The sequence below is a fragment of the Epinephelus lanceolatus genome, chromosome 3, assembly GCF_041903045.1.
Source record: "Epinephelus lanceolatus isolate andai-2023 chromosome 3, ASM4190304v1, whole genome shotgun sequence".
Classification (NCBI taxonomy): domain Eukaryota; kingdom Metazoa; phylum Chordata; class Actinopteri; order Perciformes; family Serranidae; genus Epinephelus; species Epinephelus lanceolatus.
This window is the reverse complement of record NC_135736.1, coordinates 51,399,761-51,426,935: the sequence shown is the minus strand read 5'-3', so window position 1 is coordinate 51,426,935 and position 27,175 is coordinate 51,399,761. Positions and strand designations below refer to the sequence as shown.

The 27,175-nt window shown below is 42.5% G+C and overlaps 1 protein-coding gene across 4 annotated transcripts in view; it reads right to left on the bottom strand.

Moving 5' to 3' along the window:
- LOC117255296 (equilibrative nucleoside transporter 1-like) overlaps positions 1-27,175 on the bottom strand; it is a 58,957-nt gene that overhangs the window by 8,834 nt on the left and 22,948 nt on the right. For 2 of the 4 annotated variants that reach the window (XM_033624042.2, XM_078166582.1), the window contains exons 4-10: positions 16,540-16,712; positions 16,012-16,151; positions 14,862-14,996; positions 13,520-13,617; positions 11,844-11,922; positions 11,570-11,634; positions 9,364-9,472 (exon numbers count right to left, since the gene is read on the bottom strand). In XM_033624042.2, coding sequence (XP_033479933.1) covers positions 9,364-9,472; positions 11,570-11,634; positions 11,844-11,922; positions 13,520-13,617; positions 14,862-14,996; positions 16,012-16,151; positions 16,540-16,712 — 799 coding nt within the window. Of the gene's footprint in view, positions 1-7,885; positions 8,201-9,363; positions 9,473-11,569; positions 11,635-11,843; positions 11,923-13,519; positions 13,618-14,861; positions 14,997-16,011; positions 16,152-16,539; positions 16,713-27,175 lie in introns of those variants that run through there. The other 2 variants (XM_078166585.1, XM_078166584.1) reach the window with 2 other exon arrangements.

Sequence of the window (27,175 nt, the reverse complement as noted above, 5' to 3'; positions counted from 1 at the left end):
CGGGAGGTAGAGCTGTGTGTCGTTGGCATAGCAATGATAGGAGATATTGTATTTTTTAAAAATGGAGCCTAGGGGGAGCATGTACAGGGTGAACAGAATGGGTCCTAAAATGGAGCCTTGAGGTACTCCACAGGTGATGGGGGCAGATGAGGAGATATGGCTACCGGACAGAAAACGATCTATTTGTTAAATAAGATGTAAACCACTGGAGGGCGCAACCTCGAATGCTAACTTGATGCTCCAGACGGTGCAGGAGAGTATTGTGGTCAACCGTGTCGAAAGCAGAGCTAAGGTCTAGTAGCACTGGTAGGGCACAATTACCAGAGTTCATACACAATAAAAGATCATTTGTGACTCTGAGTAATGCTGACTCGGTGCTGTGATGTGTCCTGAAGCCAGACTGAAATTTCTCCAAAATGCTATTGTCTTCTAAGAAAGGCAAAAGCTGAGAGTAAACCATTTTTTCTAAAACTTTGGAGAGAAAGGGCAGGTTTGAAATAGGCCGGAAGTTACTTAGGATGGGCTAAAAACCTTGGTGTCACACCTCAGTGTGACCTCAGTGTGATGTCAGTATGATCTCAGTGAGATGTCAGTGACCTCAGTGTGGTGTCAATATGACATCAGTGTGACCTCAGTGTGGTGTCAGTATGACCTCAGTGTGGTGTCAATATAATGTCAGTATGATAATAATAATAATAATAATACATTTTATTTAAGGGCGCCTTTCATGGCACTTAAGGTCACCTTACAAAAGCACAGAAGTGCATAAAAACAGGGATAAAAGCAAACAATAAAATACAATGGACAGTGCAAAGATCAGATGGAGTATGAGAGTTTGAACAGATGGGTTTTCAGTCTGGTTTTAAAGAGGGGTAAGGAGTCCGTGTTGCGGAGGTCAGGGGGGAGGGAGTTCCAAAACTGGGGAACCGAGCGGCTGAATGCTCGGCCCCCCATGGTGACGAGGCGAGCAGAGGGGACAGAGAGATGGATGGAAGAAGAGGATCAGAGCGTACGGGTAGGTACAGAGATATTAATGAGGTCAGAGAGGTATGGAGGGGCAAGACTGTGGATGGCTCTGTATGTATGGAGTAGGATTTTGTATTGAATGCGGTATGTGATGGGGAGCCAGTGGAGCTTCTGCAGGATGGGTGTGATGTGGTGAGTGGATAGTGTTCTTGAAATGATGCAAGCTGCTGTATTCTGTACCAGTTGAAGTTTATGGAGGGTTTTCTGGGGGAGGCCAAACAGAAGGGAATTGCAATAGTCAAGTCTGGAGGTGACTAAACTGTGAACCAGAATGGCGGTGGTGTGAGGGGTGAGAGAGGGGCGGAGGCGGTTGATGTTTCGGAGGTGGAAGTAGGCAGATGGGGTTATGTTGTTAATGTGTGCTGTGAAGGAGAGTGTGCTGTCGAGGATGACACCCAGACTCTTTACCTGAGGGGAAGGGGAGATGGAGGAGTGGTCGAATGGAATGGTGAAGTTATTGGATTTGTTGAGAGTGGATTTAGAGCCAATTATTAACATTTCTGTTTTATCACTGTTTAATTTGAGGAAACTGAATGTGAACCAGGACTTTATTTCAAGGAGACAGTTGGTGAGGGAGGAAGGTGGGAGGATGGAGTCCGGTTTGGAGGAGATGTAGAGCTGGGTGTCATCCGTGTAGCAGTGGAACTGTATATTGTGCTTACGGAGGATGTGACCAAGTGGGAGGATGTAAATGATGAAGAGCAGGGGCCCCAGGACTGAGCCCTGGGGCACACCTGTGGTGACTGGGAGGGGGTGGGAAGTGAATGATTTGAGCTGAATGAACTGAGTGCGGCCAGAGAGGTATGATTTAAACCAGGTGAGGGGAGTGTGGGTGATGCCAATAGTGCAAAGTCTGTCCAGGAGGATGGTGTGGGAGATGGTGTCAAAGGCCGCACTCAGATCAAGCAGGATGAGTATGGATAAAAGACCAGAATCAGCAGCAAGGAGGAGGTCATTGGTTATTTTTAGGAGGGCTGTTTCAGTGGAGTGAAGGGGACGGAAACCAGATTGAAATTGTTCGTATAGATCGTTGTGGAGCAGATGAGAGTGAAGTTGATTGGCAACAGTTTTTTCAAGGATTTTGGAAAGAAAAGGAAGATTAGAGATAGGACGAAGGTTATTGAGGTTGTTGGGGTCGGCACCAGGTTTTTTGAGTGTGGGAGTGACACCAGCTGTTTTAAGGGGTGAGGGGACAATACCGGTGGTGAGGGAAGAGTGGGTTATGTGTGTGATGAGAGGGGCCAGAGAAGGAACAGCAGCTTTAACAAGGGCCGTTGGAAGGGGGTCCAGTTGACAGGTGGAGGTTTTGGATTTTTTGATAAGATCAGCAATTTCAGAGACAGAGAGCAGGGTGAATACTGAGAATGACTGAGAAGGGGGAACAGCAGGTAGAAAGGAGGGTATGGTAGCGGGAATGGCGGGAAGAAGTTGCTGATGGATGTTTGTGATTTTGTCAGAGAAAAAGGAAATGAGTTTATTGCAGGAAGCATTTGAATACATGTGAGGAGGAAGTGAGGAAGGGGGCTGAGTGATGTTTTTGAGTAAGGAGAATAAAGCTTTGGAGTCCCCTTCATTGTGGTTGATCAGACTGGAATAGTAGGTGGATTTGGCTTGAGAGATGCAGTTTTTATAGTGGGAGAGATGGTTGATATACAGTCAGGTCCATAATTATTTGGACAATGATACAGTTGTCATCATTTTGGCTCTGTACACTACCACAGTGGGTTTAAATGAAACAGTGAATACCTGCTTAAAGTGCAGACTCTCAGCTTTCATTTAAGACTTTTTTCAAAAATGTAGTATGACCCGTGTAGGAATGACAACCATTTCTTCACACAGTCCCCCGACTTTAAGGGCTCATAAGTATTTGGACAAACTAACATAATCATCAATTAAACAGTCAGTTTTAATACTTGGCTGCAAATCCTTTACAGTCAATGACTGCCTCAAGTGTTGGACACATAGGCATCATCAGATGCTGGGTTTCTTCCCTGGTGATGCTCTGCCAGCCCTTTACTGCAGCCATCTGCACTTCCTGCTTGTGTTTTGGGTGTTTTGCCCTCAGTTTTGGCTTCAGCAAGAGAAATGCATGCTCAATTGGATTCAGGTCAGATGATATGACTTGGCCATTGCACAACATTCCACTTCTTTGCCTTAAAAATGTCTTTGGTTGCTTTTGCAGTATGCTTCAGGTCAATGTCCATCTGCACTGTGAAGCATCGTCCAATGAGTTTTGAAGCAGTAGTTGAATCTGAGCAGATAATGGTGCCCCAAACACTTCAGCTTTCATCCTGCTGCTCTTGTCAGCAAGACAAGACTTCACTAGAATAAATACAGAGGGTTTATCACAAGATGCAAACCAATGGTTAGCCTTAAAAATGGAAGGCCAGTTTAGAGTTTGTCAAAAACCATCTAAAAAGCCTGTACAGTTGTGGAACAGCATACTATGGACAGATAAAACAAAGATCAACTACCAGAATGATGGGAAGACAAGAGAAGGCAGAAGGCAAGGAACTGCTCATGATCCAAAGCACACCACCTCATCAGTGAAGCATGGTGGAGGTACTGTTATGTCATGGCCATGTATGGCTGCCAGTGGAACTGGTTCTCTTGTATTTATTGATGATGTGACTGCTGAGAAGAGCAGCAGGATGAAAGCTGAAGTGTTTGGGGCTACATTATCTGCTCAGATTCAACCAAATGCTTCAAAACTCATTAGACAATGCTTCACAGTGCAGTTGGACATTGACCTGAAGCATACTGCAAAAGCAACCAAAGACATTTTTAAGGCAAAGAAGTGGAATGTTCTGCAATGGTCAAGTCATATCATCTGACCTGAATCCAACTGAGCATGCGTTTCTCTTGCTGAAGCCAAAACTGAGGGCAAAACACCCAAAACACAAGCAGGAAGTGCAGACGGCTGCAGTAAAGGGCTGGCAGAGCATCACCAGGGAAGAAACCCAGCATCTGATGATGCCTATGTGTCCAACACTTCAGGCAGTCATTGACTGTAACAGATTTGCAACCAAGTATTAAAACTGACTGTTTAATTGATGATTATGTTAGTTTGTCCAAATACTTATGAGCCCTTAAAGTCGGGGGACTGTGTGAAGAAATGGTTGTCATTCCTACACGGTTCATACTACATTTTTGAAAAAAGTCTTAAATGAAAGCTGAGAGTCTGCACTTTAAGCAGGTATTCATTGTTTCATTTAAAACCCATTGTGGTGGTGTACAGAGCCAAAAATGATGACAACTGTATCATTGTCCAAATAATTATGGACCTGACTGTACATGTCCTTATGAATGGTGAGTCCAGTTTTCTTGCAGAGACGTTCTAGCTGACGTCCTTTGGCCTTAAGTTGATGGAGAGTGGGAGTGAACCAAGGTGAAGAGCGGGTGAAGGTGACTGATCTGGTTTTGAGAGGCACCAGGTTATCCAGGAGATTTTGGAGGCTGCTGTTATAATGGGAGACCAGATTGTCTGGGGTTGAAAAGCAGTCAGCAATGGGGAGGCAGTCAATACCAGCAGTGAGAGAGTCAACTTGAATGTTTTTAATATTCCGGAAGGAGATGGTGCGTGGGGGGGATTGTCCTGGAAAGATTGATTGTTACACTGAAGGAGAGCAGCATGTGATCCGAGTACGGGAGAGCATCTGCCTTACAGTCAGAAGGAGTAAAACCAGAGCAGCAAATTAAATCTAAGATATTGAAACGGGTGTGTTTGTGGACCCAAATGCAGTACCAGGCTCGCAGGAACAGTTGGTAATGACTTTTATTAGCACCACAGCAAACAGGGAATGCAGCAGGCAGAATAAACACAGAATAAAGTTCGTTCTTCGGGCAAGTTGCCCTCACACAGTCTCTGAGGCTCAGATGAGGGAAAGAGATCAAGCTTACGGCAGCCAAAGGTGGCGAGGCAGACGCACCGTAGGCTGAAGCGCCGGCTGATCGTGCTGAGAAGCCGACGAGGAGTGAGCTGAGGCGAGGTCGGGAGCCGGTGGGGGGGTCGTAGCTAGAAGAGCCGTCAGCGAAGGCAGAAGCACCGTTGAGGAGCAGGCAGGAGGGTAGACGAGGCCGGGCGGAGGAGTCGAGACCAGACGAGCAGGCAGAAACCAGAGACGCTGAAGCAAAGCACGAGGTCGGGGACAGAAGGCAGGTGAGTTTACCGGGAGGCAGACGAGGAGAGCAGGTCGGGGACAGGCAGAGTTGGCACCGGGAGATCAGGCAGGAGAAGAACGCTGGAGAGTCTCGCATAATGCTAAAGAACAATCTGGCAGTGAGTGAAGGTGCTGGAGAGGCTTATATGCAGGGCTGGTTGATGAGCTGCAGCTGTGTAGGCAGGTGAGCAGAGTTGGGCTGATGAGGTGGGCGCGGCTGGCAGGTAGAGTGAAGCAGAGGGAGGGGGAGTGGAAAAACACTGCAGCAGAGTGGCAGGAGAGGACTGAGAGACAGGGATTGTGACAGATATATCCTTTGGAATGTGTAGGGAAAGTGGTGTATTGCTGTAAATCAAAACTGTCCAGGCAGGATGTAAAGTCATGGGTAAGGGGATTATTACTGTTGTCAATGTGAATGTTGAAATCTCCCAGCAGAATAACATTTGAGGTGAGTGTGGTAAGATGGGTGAGAAATGTAGAGAATTCAGTTAAAAAATCCTTGTTAGGCTTAGGAGGTCGATAAACTGTGGCAATTATTGTGGGGACAGAACCAGAAAGCTGTGAAACAATGCATTCAAACGACTTTGGAGCTGGATAAGAGACCGGCGAGACTCTCCACATCTCAGGGTAAATCATCGCCAGACCTCCTCCCCGGCTGGAGTCACGTGGTTGACTGGTGTAAACAAACCCGGGAGGAGTGGAATCGTTCAGGGACGTAAAGTCATTGGGCTGTTGCCACGTTTCAGATAAACATAGAAAGTCAAACTTACGGTCAGTGAGGAGATCATGAACAAGATGTCCTTTACTTGTAAGCGAGCGGATGTTAAGCTGTCCAATGCTGACGCTGGCGTTGGTGTTGCCATGGTTACCAGCCGTGTAAACCAGGTTAGCAGGCCTGGCTAACACGCTGGAGTCAGCAACCCGGCCAGTGTTCCGAGGAGGGCGTCGAGATGTGGACCAAATGGACTTGATCTGACCCGAGTTGTCCAAGTGGAACGACCGACCGGATCCTCGGTGGATGTATCTCCGGCGGAGAGGAACAGCGATGTCCGGCAGGAGGTGAGTGCCCTGTCGCGTGGAAGCGGAGACGAAGCAGCTCATCAGCAGAGTACTGCAGGATTCCTGTCACTGGTTGATGGATTAAACTCAGGAGGAACCAGAGGATCCCGGACCAAAGGCAGGAGTTAACACCCAGCATTGTAGGCAGGACAGGCAGCAGTACGTCCAGGTAAGCCAGTCAGTCAGGTGAAGCAAAGGTAGGTATCCGTCCACGAGCGTTAGCACTGATAGCTCATCAGAATTAAAAGTATGAATGAAATGATGAAGATGTCAGTGTGGTGTCAGTATGACGTCAGTGTATTGTCAGTATGACCTCAGTGTGGTGTCAGTGTGACCTCAGTGTAATATCAGTATGACCTCAGTATGATATCAGTGTGACCTCAGTGTGATGTCAGTATGACCTCAGCGTTACGTCAGTATGACCTCAGTGTTACGTCAGTGTGATGTAAGTGTGACCTCAGTGTGATGTCAGTGTGACCTCAGTGTGATGTCAGTATGACCTCAGTGTGGTGTCAGTATGACCTCAGTCTCGTGTCAGTATGACCTCAGTGTGGTGTCGATATGACATCAGTGTGATGTCAGTGTTGGGGTCAACATATATTTATCTCACACGGTGGCACCAAATATGCTGGGAATCAACATATATTTACCTAACTCGGCAGCACCATAAATGTTGGGGTCAGCACACTAGGCTTCACATGGAGGTACCAAATATGTTGGGGTTTAATTGGCTATCGGAAATAATTAATAATTATTATTAATAATTAATAATTATGTTAAATAATGTGACTTAATTAACATTAAATCACCTCGTGGGGCACCATTCCCGTAAAGGGAAAAATGATAGCCAGTTAAAGATATCAGTCTCATAAAATAGGCTAAACTATTTATTTGGAGTTTAATAATAAGTTTAGTAATTAAATTAATGACAACAATCAAAATTAACAGTAACGCCTGAAGGATTTCGGTGTTCTTGACGCAGAAGAGGTTGACTATTCATTCACTCTTGTGCAACATTAAACAGACAGCAGGTATGATTCCAAAGAATTATATGTATTCACAAATTAGCAAACCAAAACACACAAATTCTAACTAACTATATACAAGCTTGGTGTGTATATGTGTGTGTGTGAGAGAGAGAGAAAGTAGAGAAAGACAAAGGCAGGTGTGGTGATCAAGTAGCCGTTTGGCCTACAAAACAAAATGACTGACAACAGAGAACTACCAAAATGGCCGAATCAAGGCTGGCTTCAGGGGGAGGTATTTGTCTGACCGTGTGGTCAGGACAAAGACAAAGGAAAAGAAGGGGGAACTTGGAGATGCCTGTTTGAGTGCAGCTCTGTTGAAAGCCATTGTTAATGAGTCTATGTCAATGTGACATGTGTTGCAAACGGTCTGGATTAGTGCAGAGATTGTTTAGTTGTGTGCAAGAATCTGTTTGTGAACAGTATTAGCAAACTAAACACTTAGCTTTGGCAAAGCCAACTAATCAGTGACCTAACTGCAATCTATCACAACAATAACTCAGTGAACAGCATCAAATCACATACAACAAGTCAAACAGTCTTGCTTAGCCTGTAAAGCTGTGATAAGCTATGCTCAGTTGTTACATTACCGATCTTTGAATGGATGGAAGAAAGAGTCACTTGGTGGTGCTGCTCTGTTAGCCGGCAGAAGAAGGCTGGGAAGATGGTTTCAGCTGCAGTCTTTGTTGGGTCCTTTGTTCCAAAGGTTCTGATCCGAGGTAGCTGGTCGCTCGGGGTCCTTGCAGAGTTAGACGCTGGGTGCTAACTCACTTAGATCCTTGTTGATGGAAAGCTGATTGCAAACCTTGTATTTGCAAGAGAGTCTGTGATCAGTTGCCCTCACTTTGGTGGTTTGGGCTATGGAGCCAGGGTCTAGGCCTCTGGACTGTTCCAGGCCCAACTGGAGAGAGATGTGAGCTGTTGAAGCTCCTGGAGCAAGAAAAGAAAGAAGGCTTGGAGGGAGCAGAACTACAGATGCCTGTGACATCACTGAGTCACATGTCACTGTAAAAGGTCTTTTCCAATCAAGTTTTGGGACTTGAGTCTCACTGAGGTGTGAGGTGAGACCTCCTGTCGAGATGGGTGCCACCTAGCTCTCTTTGTTTGAAGACAAAGAGCATGCAGAGGAAAAAGCCTTTAAATTGTCCAGTGATGATTTTATCAAATGATAAATCATCTGTGATCCTGTGAATCCCAACATCAGTATGACCTCAGTGTGATGTCAGTGTGACCTCGGTGTGATGTAAGTATGACGTCAGTGTGGTGTCAGTATGATGTAAGTATGACGTCAGTGTGGTGTCAGTGTGATGTCAGTATAACCTCAGTGTGATGTAAGTATTACATCAGTGTGACGTCAGTGTGACCTCAGTGTGATGTCAGTATGACCTCAGTGTGGTGTCAGTGTGACCTCAGTGTGGTGTCAATATGATATCAGTGTGGTGTCAGTATGACATCAGTGTGGTGTCAATATGATATCAGTGTGGTGTCAGTATGACATCAGTGTGGTGTCAATATGATATCAGTGTGGTGTCAGTATGACATCAGTGTGGTGTCAATATGACATCAGTGTGATGTCAGTGTGGTGTCAGTATGACCTCAGTGTGGTGGCAATATGACATCAGTGTGATGTCAGTGTGGTGTCAGTATGACGTCAGTGTGGTGTCAATATGACATCAGTGTGATGTCAGTGTGACCTCAGTGTAATGTCAGTATGACCTCAGTGTGATAACAGTGTGACGTCAGTGTGATGTCAGTGTGATGTATAAAACGTTCCAAATGTGTTCTTCGTCATTGTTGTCTATTTTTCAGGCCGAACGTTCCAGCTCTCAGCTCAGGTTTTATCGTTGTCGTTCATCTGTCTGAGATTCACACAAACTATTTTGTCTTTCAGCTTTTTCAGGAAATTCACCAACAAGCACAACAACCTACTCAGTAACCACCGTTTGGTGACAGTTTGAGTTTGACGGTGAGATGAGACAAAGAGGCACCTGACCAGTCACACAAAGCTGAAGGAGCATCAGCCAACATATCATGGATGAGCACATGACATGAGACCACCACAACCTCCTGATCAAAGTGACCCGTCAACTCACCCCACAATCCTCCGTCAGCAAGGGTGGATTTGGTGTCGGCAGTGATGGCGGGAAACGTGCCGATGGTGACGGTAAAGGTGAAACAGACTGACAGAGCCAACAGCCATATCTGAAAGTCAAGGGTCAGCAGGCAGGAAGAAATACAATCAATCAGTTTAATTACAGACAATATAATGAATCATTTAATGAGGAGGATGATGATGGTTTCATCACGTCGCCCATCACAAATGAACTAAAACATTTTTGCTTCACAGATTTAAGTTAAAAAAGTTTTTATGTACAAAAAAAGTTTGTCTGGAATGTTGGTCACAGATTAAAACAAACTGATGCATGATTAATTATTGATTGTTTCATGTCATCAACACTGTGCTGAAGGTTATTGATTGACTGACATGAAAATTATTTTATTGATAAATCTGTGAAAAGTATGACAGTATGACCTCAGTGTGATATCAGTGTGACCTCAGTCTGGTGTCAGTGTGACCTCAGTGTGGACTCAGTGTGACCTCAGTGTGATGTCAGTATGACCTCAGTGTGACCTCAATGTGGTGTCAATATGAAATCAGTGTGATGTCAGTATGATGTCAGTGTGACCTCAGTGTGATGTCAATATGACATCAGTGTGGTGTCAATATGACATCAGTGTGATGTCAGTATGACGTCAGTGCGATGTCTGTGTGGTGTCAGTATGACCTCAGTGTGATGTCAGTGTGACCTCAGTGTGATGTCAGTATGACGTCAGTGCGATGTCAGTGTGGTGTCAGTAAGACCTCAGTGTGATGTCATTGTGACCTCAGTGTGATGTCAGTATGATGTCAGTGTGGTGTCAATAAGACATTAGTGTGGTGTCAATATGAAATCAGTGTGATGTCAGTATGACGTCAGTGTGACCTCAGTGTGATGTCAATATGACATCAGTGTGATGTCAGTATGACATCAGTGTGACCTCAGTGTGATGTCAATATGACATCAGTGTGATGTCAGTATGACCTCGGTGTGGTGTCAATATGACATCAGTGTGATGTCAGTATGACATCAGTGTGATGTCAGTGTGGTGTCAATAAGACATCAGTGTGGTGTCACTGTGATGTCAGTGTGACCTCAGTGTGACCTCGGTGTGATGTCAGTGTGACCTCAGTCTGGTGTCAGTGTGACCTCAGTGTGATGTCAGTATGACGTCAGTGTGATGTCAGTATGACGTTAGTTTGACCTCAGTGTGATGTCAATATCACATCAGTGTGATGTCATTATGACGTCAGTGTGATGTCAGTCTGACCTCAGTGTGGTGTCAATATGACATCAGTTTGATGTCAGTATGACATCAGTGTGACCTCAGTGTGGTGTCAGTATCACCTCAGTGTGATGTCAATGTGACCTCAGTGTGATGTCAGTGTGGTGTCAGTGTGGTGTCAGTGTAATATCAGTATGACCTCAGTGTGATGTCAGTGTGATGTCAGTATGACCTCAGTGTGATGTCAGCATGATGTCAGTGTGATGTCACTGTGACCTCAGTGTGGTGTCAGTGTGATGTCAGTGTGACCTCAGTGTGATGTCAGTGTGACCTCAGTGTGATGTCAGCATGATGTCAGTGTGACCTCAGTGTGATGTCAGTATGACATCAGTGCAATGTCAGTGTGGTGTCAGTATGACGTCAGTGTGACCTCAGTGTGATGTCAGTATGACATCAGTGTGGTGTCACTGTGATGTCAGTGTGACCTCATTGTGATGTCAGTGTGACCTCAGTCTGGTGTCAGTGTGATCTCAGTGTGATGTCAGTATGACGTCAGTGTGATGTCAGTGTGGTGTCAGTAAGACCTCAGTGTGATGTCATTATGACGTCAGTGTGACCTGAGTGTGGTGTCAATATGACATCAGTTTGATGTCAGTATGACGTCAGTGTGACCTCAGTGTGGTGTCAGTATGACCTCAGTGTGATGTCAGTGTGACCTCAGTGTAATATCAGTATGACCTCAGTGTGATGTCAGTGTGGTGTCAGTATGACCTCAGTGTGATGTCAGCATGATGTCAGTGTGACCTCAGTGTGACCTCAGTGTGATGTCAGCATGTCAGTGTGACCTCAGTGTGATGTCAGCATGATGTCAGTGTGGTGTCACTATGACATCAGTGTGATGTCAATATGACATCGGTGTAATGTCAGTACGACCAGTGTGATGTCAGTGAAAACTGTGATTTTTGAGTGTCTAACCTTCTTAAAGATTTCTATCATGGGAACGCGTTGTTTATTCTGATCAGCTGCTTCGTCATTATTCTCTGCAGGAGAAGATGAACACACTTCATTCATTCAGCCTCGGATCAGGTCAGTCAATTAAACTGACTCCAAGTTTTTGAAAAATGTCACAACTGAAAGTGAAAGATAAAAAAAACTGCAGCTTCAAAATTGTGTTCATTAAACTGAAACCGTTATTGACAACATGAGCTAGTGAAACAAAAGCCAACTGAACAAAACACTAATTTTTTACCTCTGTTCATCAGATTTACTGAGTTGTTCTCGTCTGCTCTCTGTTTCCTGTTTCTGTCCTGATGAAACTGGAAAAACTCCTGAAAACACAAACACACCACATGGACACATTTCGCAGAGTTAAAGATCGGACTCTGTTGAAGGTTTGAGACAAAGTGTTCTTGACTGCTCCCATTAAGAAGCAGCACAGAGTTCACCTGAACTCCTGCAGTCCCCCGAAATATCAGCCAACTGTATTCTGCCCTCAAATGTAACAAAGTATATTTATTCAAGTACTATACGTAAGTACAATTCTGTGGTACTTGTACTGGAGTATCTCCATTTTTCTGCTACTCTTTACTTTTCTACTACATCTCAGAGGGAAGTACTAAACTTTTAATTGCACTACAGTTGTCTGAGAACTTCACATTATTGATACAAAATATAATTAATCATCAGTGATGGTGTTATTACAGATGAATAATCGATGATGATGATGATGATGATGATGGTGGTGATGAGGAAGATGATGTTATTACAGGTGAATAATCGATGATGTTGATGATGAAGATGATGATGATGATGATGATGTGTCATTAGAGATGAATCCACTCAGCAGAATATAAAGTCTTTAACATGAGCTCCACTTTCAGCAGCTGATCATCACATTCATACATCAGTTACATCATGTACAGTATTCTGCTGAAGGAGTACTGTTACTGCATGTACTTTAAGTACATGATGATACTTTTGTACTTCTACTTGAGTAAAAATTGAAAGCAGGACTTTCTACACTGTGGTGTTGGCATTTTTTCCCAAGGAAAAGATCAGAGTAGTTTTGGCACCACAGACTGTATCAATCATCAGTGTAAAGGATCCTACTGACAACACCACAGTCGTCTTTCAAGCTACTTGTGTTCTTTTCCTCAAACTTTCAGGAGCTATAAACTGTACATCACAAATGAATAAATAAAAAGCATCTGGGCTGAAGTTCGTGGTTCATATTTAATTTATAGAAGAACAAAGAACTGAGGTAAAATAACGCTGAGGATTAAAGATGGACAGCTAACGGCAGTTAACTCTCTGAGCTGAGAAGAGCCGGGATGATGAAGACAAGAGCTGAAAGTCACATTTGTTTTGTGAATGTGACTGGTCAGCCGGCGAGCTCACTCCTCCCACAGGCGCTTTTCAAATTCGAAAACAGGGGAGCACATCTTCAAATGAAGCTTCATAAACGTGCCAAATCTACACAGACGATTCTGAACTTAGTGAAGAACGTTATGAGAAACATTTTTGGATGGTTTCCTGCTTCTCACTCAAATGTAGAACAATGAATGTTGGGACACTTGTGCTGAAGTTACCAAGTGATGCATCCTGGGTAAAATGGGCGTATCCACATTATTTTCAGGAATTCCTTTGGCTGCTACGTTTCACCAGAACAGATCAGAAAGGCACATTATTATCACATCACAGCCATCTGTTCATCCAATCACATCCAGCTTTTACAGGAAACTGTTGGTGTGTCGTTGATCATGTGATACAGGTGAGCTCAGGTAAATAATCTGTCAGTGATGCAATGGATCCTTTAGTGATGTCACATTTAATCAACCTCAGCTTTCTGACTCCCAGGAACATCACTTCCTCCGTGTGTTTGTGTTTGTGTGTGTGTGTGTGTGTGTGTGTGTGTGTGTCAGTTACCAGTCGAGGCAGCAGGATGTAGGAAAGGATGGACAGAAAAATAACAACACAGGCTGTGATGAAATACCCAAACGCTGCATCATGAAGCTCTGAGCCACCTACACGAGAGGAAGGAAGGAAGTAAGGAAGGAAGGAAGGAGAGGAGTTAAAGAAGGAAGAAAAACAAAAAAACTACACTGCTCAAAAAACTGAAGGGAACATTTAAATCATCAGATCCTGATGAAGGAACGACTGGTTTCAGAAACAGAGTCTGATCCAGTTCATCATGCGACTTGTGTGTTTGGTCCCAGCTGCCTGAGGCTGAGGATGGTGTCCTGGGGGATCTCCTCTAAGACCTGGATCAAGGCATCACTGAGCTCCTGGACAGAGGCCGAGCATCATCCTGGAGGAACCCAGGGCCCGCTGCACTAGGAGGAACTCAGGGCCCACTGCACCTGAAGGAACCCAGGGCCCACTGCACCAGGAGGAACCTGGGGCCCTCTGCACCAGGAGGAACCCAGGCCCACTGCACCAGGAGGAACCCAGGGCTCTCTGACCAGGAGGAACCCAGGGCTCTCTGCACCTGAAGGAACCCTGGGCCCACTGCACCAGGAGGAACCTGGGGCCCTCTGCACCAGGAGGAACCTGGGGCCATCTGCACCAGGAGGAACCCAGGGCCCACTGCACCAGGAGGAACCCGGGGCCCTCTGCACCTGAAGGAACCCAGGGCCCTCTGCACCAGGAGGAACCCAGGGCCCACTGCACCAGGAGGAACCCAGGGCCCTCCGCACCAGGAGGAACCCAGGGCCCACTGCACCAGGAGGAACCCAGGAGCAGATAGCGGTCTTGCTGCTGGGTTGATGCCCTTCTACGGCCCTGTCCAGCTCTCCTGGTGTAACGGTCCGTCTCCTGGTATCTGGTATCAACCTGATTGGGCTGCAGGTGCCGCCTCATGCTACCAGTAGTGAGAAGGACACTAGCAGAAGACCAAACTAGAGAAGAATCAGTCAGGAAGGATAAGGAGAGAACTGTCTGTGGACACCACATGTAAAACCATTTACTGTTTGTCTCTTCATTGTTCCTGTTGTGTCTTTGATTTGACCCAAAGCAGCCGAAACTGATTCATAATCACTGGACTGATCTCACTGAAGGTTAACTACTGCCTGTTACACTGTGACCTTTAACACCATGACCTTTAACACTGTGACGTTTAACACTGTGACCTCTAACACTTTGACCTTCAGTTTTTTGAGCAGTGTATTTAAAATTTTCATGATGTCACAAATCAGTCTTTAACTTCAACTGCTCATAAAGTTACATCTGATGAGTTATTGATGAGTTACTGAAGAGTTATTGATCAGACTTGTGATGGCGCAGATCATGGCGAAGGCAGCGAAGGTTCCAGCAAGTCCCTGACCACTCATGATTGGAGTTGTATATGAAGCTGGCAGCAATCCGGCCATCCCAAACAGACTGCCCTGAAGCACTGCCCCAAATGCTGTCAACAAATAAACAGAATGATCAACAAACAAACAAAGAGGGGTCTATTCCAGAAAGCAGCTTGAACAAACTCTGACCCCGAACTCTGACTCCAACCCTGGGCTCTCAGTCCGAGCCTGAACTCTGACTCTGACCCTGAACTCTGAGTCCGACCCTGAACTCTGACTCCAACACTGAGCTTTGAGTCCAACCCTTAACTTTCAGTCCAACCCTGAACTCTGAGAAAGATAACTAGAACAGCTGATCAGAGTCAGATCAGTCTGAGTTGGTTCATTCTGAGTTCAGCTTTTCTTCGGTGAATAAAAAAATCCATCATCAATGGAGCTGGGAAACTATGAATTACCATGGCAACAGGTAGATTAAAGGCATAGTCTCCATTTTAATCCAGAGAATGTAAAACATATTAATGAATGTTTACTGCACATTTATCTGAAGATCCAGCTCGGATTGGAGTGGGGGGAAGTGTCAGTAGTGTCAGTAACAATAAAGTTTTATTCAGTGTTGTGTATTAGTTCATCATTAAGGTCACACCCTACATCACATTTTAAATATATTTTTACAGCTTTAATCTGACGGGGACAAAAACTGAAGATGAAAAATATAGCTTGAGATAAAAACCAAGCTGGGAAACATGAGTGTTCTCAGACCCAGTGATCATGTGGTTGGTGACAGGGTGAACCTCCATCTGCTTCAACAAACATAGTAAAAACGGTCACTGAAATGCTGTTTAAACATGTTCAGACTTTTTACACAGTCTGTTTTCAAAAACTCATGTTCAAATTCTGTAGCTGCGTCCTTCTCACTCAGAAATATTAATCTCAAATATTACGGGAAAACCATCAGTGCGAATGATGGGGATGGTTATTGATTGATTGTACCTGTACCTGACTTTCACTGTTTAAACTGAGATGACTCAGAGATTATTTCACCTTCAGGTTCAACTAACTCAGAGTTGTCACTAAAGCCACTTTCTGAAATACACCACTGATCAAAAAACAAACAAACAGACTCACAGTTAATGATGACAATCTTCACCATGGTAATGGAGAAGAAGGGCAGCGGCTCCAGAGGAAGTTTGACGAGGATGGCGGTAGCGATGAAAACAAACATAATGATGATCAGACTGCCCATCACACGTAGACGCTGAGGAATACTGAGAACACAGAAAGAAGAAGAAGCTCAAGAATCGACTGAGAGCTCAGGAGGTTACAGGGACCAAAAAAGGTCAGACAGCAGCAGACAAAACACAGACAACATGGAGAATTAAAGACTGAAACACGAACAGAGATCACTGCTGATTGTGGATCACAGATCACTGTGAAGTCCTGAAGAACTTCTGGATCCTCCTGAACAACAAGATGTCAGAAAAGTTTTCTTCTCAACTTTCTGGACCCAGAAAACATATTTGTGGTGTCTCTTGAAGGGCCCAGGACCGCAGTTTGAGACCCTCTGGCCCTGCATGAATTCCAGAACTCTTCTTTGTTGGTATCAGTGTGTTGTAGAACTTTTCTTCATTGGTATTGTTCTGTTGCAGTACTCACAGTGAATGCAAGAAGGAGTTGAGGCAGGTGCAGAGGAGCAGCGGCAGCATGGCGCACAGCGTCATCACGTTGTTGAATTTGGCCTCCAGAATGCTCTGATGTTCACCTGCTGCCTCCGTCTGATTGGCTGAATAATGGACCAATGAGGAGTCCTTCAGGCGGCTGGTGAAGTACTGGAGATACAGACAGAAAGACTGAGTTATTTTGTTTTTGTCACGTACAGACTCAAACCATTAGGGCCCTGTCTCCCAGTTTCGATGTACCTTAGCGCTCTATGAAGGTCTCTAAGATATTCCTTAGCTAAGGGACTTCTTTTCCTACGAGTGTTTCCCAAACTGTCCCTTAGCAGGTGCTCGTAAGTTGGAGCTATCCTTCACCATGGTGCTGAAAGTGTATTTATCGATGCTGCATGCATTGATTGATCTCATATAAAGGTAAATAAATGGCGTTGTAATATAAAAAGAATTGGCATAATAATTTTACCTCCGGCAAATAATATATCATGAATGAGGCTGTGCCTTTTACAGAACATCTGCTCATCTGTTTGAAGCCTAGTCCACACATATACTGGTATTTTTAAAAGCAGTGCTTTAAAACTAAATTTCCATCCAGACGAGTGTTTCGACACAGTTTCAGGAAAAATCCCCGTCCTGATACACCTTAGGCATAACACATTAAAAATGACTTACATGTGCATCCCGTTATAAACTACTGATGAAGCAGAGAAACGTGATTGCTGCTCATCGATAATACATTTGTTATTGAAACATTTATAACAGTACGTGTTTGTCTCTCTTTCTCCATCATTGCAGTTCAATGCCAGTTTGTGTCGCACATATAAGTTTTCCAACATCAGTTTTGTCAATGTACAGACTGCAAATCTGTTGTTGTCACACAATAGGCATCTGTAGCAGCAGCATATCCACGTGTGTGTGTGTGTGTGTGTTTGTGTGTGTGTGTGTGTGTGTGTGCATGCATGCGTGTGTGCAGGAGTGACTCCCTTGTATAAAACCTCTCCAAGAGGACGCAGAGACGCAAAGAGTGAGTATGTTTTGATTGGGTTCCTCTTAATTTTTTCCTCAAGGACATCTCTGTGAAAAAAAACAACAAAAACTAAACAGTAGGAAATCTTTTCCAGGTGGTACAACCATGATGTTTCCCTGCAGCACTCTAACCCCTCCTCTATACCCGGGCTTACTGCATCCCCCTGTGGCTCTCTCCTCACCCCTGAACCAATCACTCCACTCAGGTTTCTTGGCAGAAGATCTCTTCCTAAGCCAGCCTGTCAGCTTCATACATCGGATATTCTCTTCCAGAAGTCCCGTGGACATTCTCCCACTCAGCCCGGCCCCAGGCGTTAGATGTCGGCATAGAGCACTCTGTGCTTCAGAGACCGATCCGCTGTAACGCAGCGATAATCTCATCTACAATGAAGCAAGCAGAGGCGACGCGTTTGATCGCCCATAAAGCTGGTGCCGCCTGCTTGATTAGTTTCCAGCTGGCCTCATTAGACTTCAGTTTGATCAATTAGTCAAGTATCTGTCAGATATTCAGTATATGGGTTAGGGTAGGAGGGTACAGCCCGTAGCCTCAACAGAAAAAACATATCCTCAGTTAGCAAAGCAAAGAAAGTTCGCTCCTTGGTATAACTCTCAAACCCATAAGTTAAAACAAATATCGCAAAAATTTGAAAGGAATTGTTGATTAACCAAACTGGAAGAATCTCGTTTAATCTGGGCAGAAAGTCTTTGAAATCTCTTTATTCTTTTATTATCTCCTAGTTCTTAAGAAATTATTATTAGAAGAAGATTCTTTATTGTCCTTTCTCAGCACAATACATACACTGAAACGAAATTTGACCTCTGCATTTGACCTATCCTACTGTATACACTGGGAGCAGTGGGCAGCGTCCGGGGACCAACTCCAGTTCTTTTGCCAATACCAGTGGTCAGGGTCACTGACAGGTGTATTCACCTAACATAGCCTACATATCTTTAATTATATAATTATTTCTATGTCTCTATGTACATTTTTACATAAATCCCCAATATTTTATTTGCCTTTAAAAAAATCCTCATCCTTCATTTAATTTGACAATGTTTATTGTATTGTATTATATGTATTAATTCTCTACAGGATCTTGTATGTTCTTTAATGTGTGTTCAATTTATTAAAAGAAAGAAAACAAAAAAAAAAAACATTTTGGTGAACCCTGCAGCAAAGTGAGCCCTCTTCCTCAGAGAGGATCTTTGTCCCATGAGAGCAGGCAGCATGCTCTCTGTGTCTGCATTTAAAACAACTTTTGCTGGCAATTTGACAGTCACTAGAAGCACATTATGACCCTTTGTAAAAGTTTTTGTGTGGTACCTGTGTTGTACATGAGCTAACGTTAGCGGGTAAGGACTAAGAGGCTGTCCGGTATGTGTGTGTGTCCGAGTCGGAGCTGCTTGCCAGATTGGGCATGTTTGCGCAGGGTCTGCTGGCCCGCCGGCTGTTTTTACTTGCCCCGGGCATTCAGGCAACCGTTAATGTCGAACCCTGCTATATATTCATAATAATCAGTATTCATCATTATTTTTCATGAAGTTAATTTTAAACTAATGATGTAATGTGCGTAAGGAGTCTAGATGTGAATTATACAGCAACTGTCCATTTAAAGCATAATGTTGGCCTAATAGAGCTCAAACTGTGACAGGACAAACGAAGCGCATCACTAAGGGACAGCTTACGAGTGGTTCAGACTTCTTAAGATCTACCAGTCAGAAGATAGATTCTCACTAAGGAGACTCTGGAAAACAGCCTGAAACTTAAGGGAGACTTTAAGATACAACTCAAGATGCATGTAGTGCTACGAAGGCTCTGGGACACGGGGCCCAGAGTGGTGGTACGTTTCTTAGAATGGTCTGACTTCTTGTCTGTAGTTCTCAGTTCCAAGTCCATTGGTTCCTACTGAAGACGTAAATCTTTCAAAACACCAACACAGTTTCATTTCTAAACTAAACAGGCAGTCAGAGTTTGTGGTTCATGTTTTTACGGTGAGATTGGATTTCTGTTTGAGGAGATCTGAACAGGATTATTGATACTGGTCCTTTAAGAAACAATTAGGAACTGAATCAAACAGAAAAGAACCTGAGCAATCAACAGGAAGCATTCAGACCAAATGCAAGGATTGGTCGAAGCTTACAGGGACGTTTCTGGATATAAACTAGTGACAGGGACGTTTCTAGATATAAACTAATAACAGGGAGGCTTGTGGATATAAACTAGAAACAGGGACGCTTGTGGACATAAACTATTAACAGGGAGGCTTGTGGATATAAACTGGTAACGGGGACACTTGTGGATATAAACTATTAACAGGGACACTTGTGGATATAAACTAGTAACGGGGAGGCTTATGGATATAAACTGGTAACAGGGACACTTGTGGATATAAACTAGTAACAGGGACACTTGTGGATATAAACTAGTAACAGGGAGGCTTGTGGATATAAACTAGTAACAGGGACACTTGTGGATATAAACTAGTAACAGGGAGGCTTGTGGATAAAAACTATTAACAGGGAGGCTTTTGTATATGAACTAATAACAGGGAGGCTTGTGGATATAAACTAATAACAGGGAGGCTTGTGGATATAAACTAATAACAGGGAGGCTTGTGGATATAAACTAGTAACAGGGAGGCTTGTGGATATAAACTAATAACAGGGACACTTGTGGATATAAACTAATAACAGGGAGGCTTGTGGATATAAACTAGTAACGGGGAGGCTTGTGGATATAAACTAGTAACAGGGAGGCTTGTGGATATAAACTTGTAACAGGGACGGTTGTGGATATAAACTAGTAACAGGGACACTTGTGGATATAAACTAGTAACAGGGAGGCTTGTGGATATAAACTAGTAACGGGGAGGCTTGTGGATATAAACTAGTAACAGGGACACTTGTGGATATAAACTAGTAACAGGGACACTTGTGAATATAAACTAGTAACAGGGAGGCTTATAGATATAAACTAGTAACAGGGACACTTGTGGATATAAACTAATAACAGTGAGGCTTATAGATATAAACTAGTAACAGGGACACTTGTGGATATAAACTAATAACAGTGAGGCTTATAGATATAAACTAGTAACAGGGACACTTGTGGATATAAACTAATAACAGTGAGGCTTATAGATATAAAGTAGTAACAGGGACACTTGTGGATATAAACTAATAACAGTGAGGCTTATAGATATAAACTAGTAACAGGGACACTTGTGGATATAAACTAGTAACAGTGAGGCTTGTGGATATAAAATAATAACAGGGACACTTGTGGATATAAACTAATAACAGGGACACTTGTGGATATAAACTAGTAACAGGGACACTTGTGGATATAAACTAGTAACAGGGGAGCTTGTGGATATAAAATAATAACAGGGACACTTGTGGATATAAACTAATAACAGGGACACTTGTGGATATAAAATAATAACAGGGACACTTGTGGATATAAACTAATAACAGGGACACTTGTGGATATAAACTAGTAACAGGGACACTTGTGGATATAAACTAATAACAAGGACACTTGTGGATATAAACTAGTAACAGGGACACTTGTGGATATAAACTAATAACAGGGGGGCTTGTGGATATAAACTAGTAACAGGGAGGCTTGTGGATATAAAATAATAACAGGGACACTTGTGGATATAAACTAATAACAGGGACACTTGTGGATATAAACTAGTAACAGGGACACTTGTCGATATTAACTAATAACAGGGACACTTCTGGATATAAACTAATAACAGGGAACCTTGTGGATATAAACTAGTAACAGGGACACTTGTGGATATAAACTAATAACAGGGAAGCTTGTGGATATAAACTAGTAACAGGGACACTTGTGGATATGAACTAATAACAGGGAGGCTTTTGTATATAAACTAATAACAGGGACACTTGTGGATATAAACTAGTAACAGGGACACTTGTGAATATTAACTAATAACAGGGACACTTCTGGATATAAACTAATAACAGGGACACTTGTGGATATAAACTAGTAACAGGGACACTTGTGGATATAAACTAATAACAGGGAAGCTTGTGGATATAAACTAGTAACAGGGACACTTGTGGATATAAACTAATAACAGGGAAGCTTGTGGATATAAACTAGTAACAGGGACACTTGTGGATATAAACTAATGACAGGGAGGCTTGTGGATATAAACTAGTAACAGGGAGGCTTGTGGATATAAACTAGTAACAGGGAGGCTTGTGGAGATAAACTAGAAACAGGGAGGCTTGTGGATATAAACTAGTAACAGGGAGGCTTGTGGATATAAACTAGTAACAGGGAGGCTTGTGGATATAAACTAGTAACAGGGACACTTGTGGATATAAACTAATGACAGGGAGGCTTGTGGATATAAACTAGAAACAGGGAGGCTTGTGGATATAAACTAGTAACAGGGAGGCTTGTGGATATAAACTAGTAACAGGGAGGCTTGTGGATATAAACTAGTAACAGGGAGGCTTGTGGATATAAACTAATAACAGGGAGGCTTGTGGATATAAACTAGTAACAGGGAGGCTTGTGGATATAAACTAGTAACAGGGAGGCTTGTGGATATAAACTAGAAACAGGGACACTTGTGGATATAAACTAATAACAGGGAGGCTTTTGTATATGAACTAATAACAGGGAGTCTTGTGGATATTAACTAATAACAGGGACACTTGTGGATATAAACTAATGACAGGGAGGCTTGTGGATATAAACTAGTAACAGGGAGGCTTGTGGATATAAACTAGTAACAGGGAGGCTTGTGGATATAAACTAGTAACGGGGAGGCTTGTGGATATAAACTAGTAACGAGAAGGCTTGTGGATATAAACTAGTAACGGGGAGGCTTGTTGATATAAACTAGTAACGGGGACACTTGTGGATATAAAATGATAACAGGGACACTTGAGGATATAAACTAATAACAGGGACACTTGTGGATATAAACTAGTAACAGGGACACTTGTGGATATAAACTAATAACAGGGACACTTGTGGATATAAACTAGTAACAGGGGGGCTTGTGGATTTAAACTAGTAACAGGGACACTTGTGGATATAAACTAATAACAAGGACACTTGTGGATATAAACTAGTAACAGGGACACTTGTGGATATAAACTAATAACAAGGACACTTGTGGATATAAACTAGTAACAGGGACACTTGTGGATATAAACTAGCAACGGGGAGACTTGTGGATATAAACTAGTAACAGGGAGGCTTGTGGATATAAACTAGTAACAGGGACACTTGTGGATATAAACTAGTAACAGGGAGGCTTGTGGATATAAACTAATAACAGGGACACTTGTGGATATAAACTAGTAACAGGGACACTTGTGGATATAAACTAGCAACGGGGAGACTTGTGGATATAAACTAATAACAGGGACACTTGTGGATATAAACTAGTAACAGGGACACTTGTGGATATTAACTAATAACAGGGACACTTCTGGATATAAACTAATAACAGGAAAGCTTGTGGATATAAACTAGTAACAGGGACACTTGTGGATATAAACTAATAACAGGGAAGCTTGTGGATATAAACTAGTAACAGGGAGGCTTTTGTATATGAACTAATAACAGGGAGGCTTGTGGATATAAACTAATAACAGGGAGGCTTGTGGATATAAACTAATAACAGGGACACTTGTGGATATAAACTAATAACAGGGAGGCTTGTGGATATAAACTAGTAACGGGGAGGCTTGTGGATATAAACTAGTAACAGGGAGGCTTGTGGATATAAACTTGTAACAGGGACGGTTGTGGATATAAACTAGTAACAGGGACACTTGTGGATATAAACTAGTAACAGGGAGGCTTGTGGATATAAACTAGTAACGGGGAGGCTTGTGGATATAAACTAGTAACAGGGACACTTGTGGATATAAACTAGTAACAGGGAGGCTTATAGATATAAACTAGTAACAGGGACACTTGTGGATATAAACTAATAACAGTGAGGCTTATAGATATAAACTAGTAACAGGGTCACTTGTGGATATAAACTAGTAACAGGGACACTTGTGGATATAAACTAGTAACAGGGACACTTGTGGATATAAACTAGTAACAGGGACACTTGTGGATATAAACTAATAACAGGGACACTTGTGGATATAAACTAGTAACAGGGGGGCTTGTGGATATAAAATAATAACAGGGACACTTGTGGATATAAACTAATAACAGGGACACTTGTGGATATAAAATAATAACAGGGACACTTGTGGATATAAACTAATAACAGGGACACTTGTGGATATAAACTAGTAACAGGGACACTTGTGGATATAAACTAATAACAAGGACACTTGTGGATATAAACTAGTAACAGGGACACTTGTGGATATAAACTAATAACAGGGGGGCTTGTGGATATAAAATAATAACAGGGACACTTGTGGATATAAACTAATAACAGGGACAATTGTGGATATAAACTAGTAACAGGGACACTTGTGGATATTAACTAATAACAGGGACACTTATGGATATAAACTAGTAAAAGGGACACTTGTGGATATTAACTAATAACAGGGACACTTCTGGATATAAACTAGTAACAGGGACACTTGTGGATATAAACTAATAACAGGGACACTTGTGGATATAAACTAATAACAGGGAAGCTTGTGGATATAAACTAGTAACAGGGACACTTGTGGATATGAACTAATAACAGGGAGGCTTTTGTATATGAACTAATAACAGGGAGTCTTGTGGATATTAACTAATAACAGGGACACTTGTGGATATAAACTAATAACAGGGAGGCTTGTGGATATAAACTAGTAACGGGGAGGCTTGTGGATATAAACTAGTAACAGGGAGGCTTGTGGATATAAACTAGTAACAGGGACACTTGTGGATATTAACTAGTAACAGGGAGGCTTATAGATATAAACTAGTAACAGGGACACTTGTGGATATAAACTAATAACAGTGAGGCTTATAGATATAAACTAGTAACAGGGACACTTGTGGATATAAACTAGTAACAGTGAGGCTTGTGGATATAAAATAATAACAGGGACACTTGTGGATATAAACTAATAACAGGGACACTTGTGGATATAAACTAGTAACAGGGACACTTGTGGATATAAACTAATAACAGGGGGGCTTGTGGATATAAAATAATAACAGGGACACTTGTGGATATAAACTAATAACAGGGACACTTGTGGATATAAACTAATAACAGGGACACTTGTGGATATAAACTAGTAACAGGGGGGCTTGTGGATATAAAATAATAACAGGGACACTTGTGGATATAAAATAATAACAGGGACACTTGTGGATATAAACTAATAACAGGGACACTTGTGGATATAAACTAGTAACAGAGACACTTGTGGATATAAACTAATAACAAGGACACTTGTGGATATAAACTAGTAACAGGGACACTTGTGGATATGAACTAATAACAGGGGGGCTTGTGGATATAAACTAGTAACAGGGAGGCTTATGGATATAAAATAATAACAGGGACACTTGTGGATATAAACTAATAACAGGGACACTTGTGGATATAAACTAGTAACAGGGGGGCTTGTGGATATAAACTAGTAACAGGGACACTTGTGGATATAAACTAATAACAGGGAAGCTTGTGGATATAAACTAGTAACAGGGACACTTGTGGATATGAACTAATAACAGGGAGGCTTTTGTATATGAACTAATAACAGGGAGTCTTGTGGATATTAACTAATAACAGGGAGGCTTGTGGATATAAAATAATAACAGGGACACTTGTGGATATAAACTAATAACAGGGAGGCTTGTGGATATAAACTAGTAACAGGGAGGCTTGTGGATATAAACTAGTAACAGGGACACTTGTGGATATAAACTAATGACAGGGAGGCTTGTGGATATAAACTAGTAACAGGGAGGCTTGTGGATATAAACTAGTAACAGGGAGGCTTGTGGATATAAACTAGTAACAGGGAGGCTTGTGGATATAAACTAGTAACAGGGAGGCTTGTGGATATAAACTAGTAACAGGGAGGCTTGTGGATATAAATTAGAAACAGGGACACTTGTGGATATAAACTAGTAACAGGGAGGCTTGTGGATATAAACTAGAAACAGGGACACTTGTGGATATAAACTAATAACAGGGAGGCTTTTGTATATGAACTAATAACAGGGAGTCTTGTGGATATTAACTAATAACAGGGACACTTGTGGATATAAACTAATGACAGGGAGGCTTGTGGATATAAACTAGTAACAGGGAGGCTTGTGGATATAAACTAGTAACAGGGAGGCTTGTGGATATAAACTAGTAACGGGGAGGCTTGTGGATATAAACTAGTAACGGGGAGGCTTGTTGATATAAACTAGTAACAGGGACACTTGTGGATATAAACTTGTAACAGGGAGGCTTGTGGATATAAACTAGTAACGGGGAGGCTTGTGGATATAAACTAGTAACAGGGACACTTGTGGATATAAACTTGTAACAGGGAGGCTTGTGGATATAAACTAGTAACAGTGAGGCTTGTTGATATAAACTAGTAACAGGGACACTTGTGGATATAAACTTGTAACAGGGAGGCTTGTGGATATTAACTAATAACAGGGAGGCTTGTGGATATAAACTAATAACAGGGACACTTGTGGATATAAACTAATAACAGGGACACTTGTGGATATAAACTAGTAACAGGGACACTTGTGAATATTAACTAATAACAGGGACACTTCTGGATATAAACTAATAACAGGGAAGCTTGTGGATATAAACTAGTAACAGGGACACTTGTGGATATAAACTAATAACAGGGAAGCTTGTGGATATAAACTAGTAACAGGGACACTTGTGGATATAAACTAATGACAGGGAGGCTTGTGGATATAAACTAGTAACGAGAAGGCTTGTGGATATAAACTAGTAACGGGGAGGCTTGTTGATATAAACTAGTAACAGGGACACTTGTGGATATAAACTTGTAACAGGGAGGCTTGTGGATATAAACTAGTAACGGGGAGGCTTGTGGATATAAACTAGTAACAGGGACACTTGTGGATATAAACTTGTAACAGGGAGGCTTGTGGATATAAACTAGTAACAGTGAGGCTTGTTGATATAAACTAGTAACAGGGACACTTGTGGATATAAACTTGTAACAGGGAGGCTTGTGGATATTAACTAATAACAGGGAGGCTTGTGGATATAAACTAATAACAGGGACACTTGTGGATATAAACTAATAACAGGGACACTTGTGGATATAAACTAGTAACAGGGACACTTGTGAATATTAACTAATAACAGGGACACTTCTGGATATAAACTAATAACAGGGAAGCTTGTGGATATAAACTAGTAACAGGGACACTTGTGGATATAAACTAATAACAGGGAAGCTTGTGGATATAAACTAGTAACAGGGACACTTGTGGATATAAACTAATGACAGGGAGGCTTGTGGATATAAACTAGTAACAGGGAGGCTTGTGGATATAAACTAGAAACAGGGAGGCTTGTGGATATAAACTAGTAACAGGGAGGCTTGTGGATATAAACTAGTAA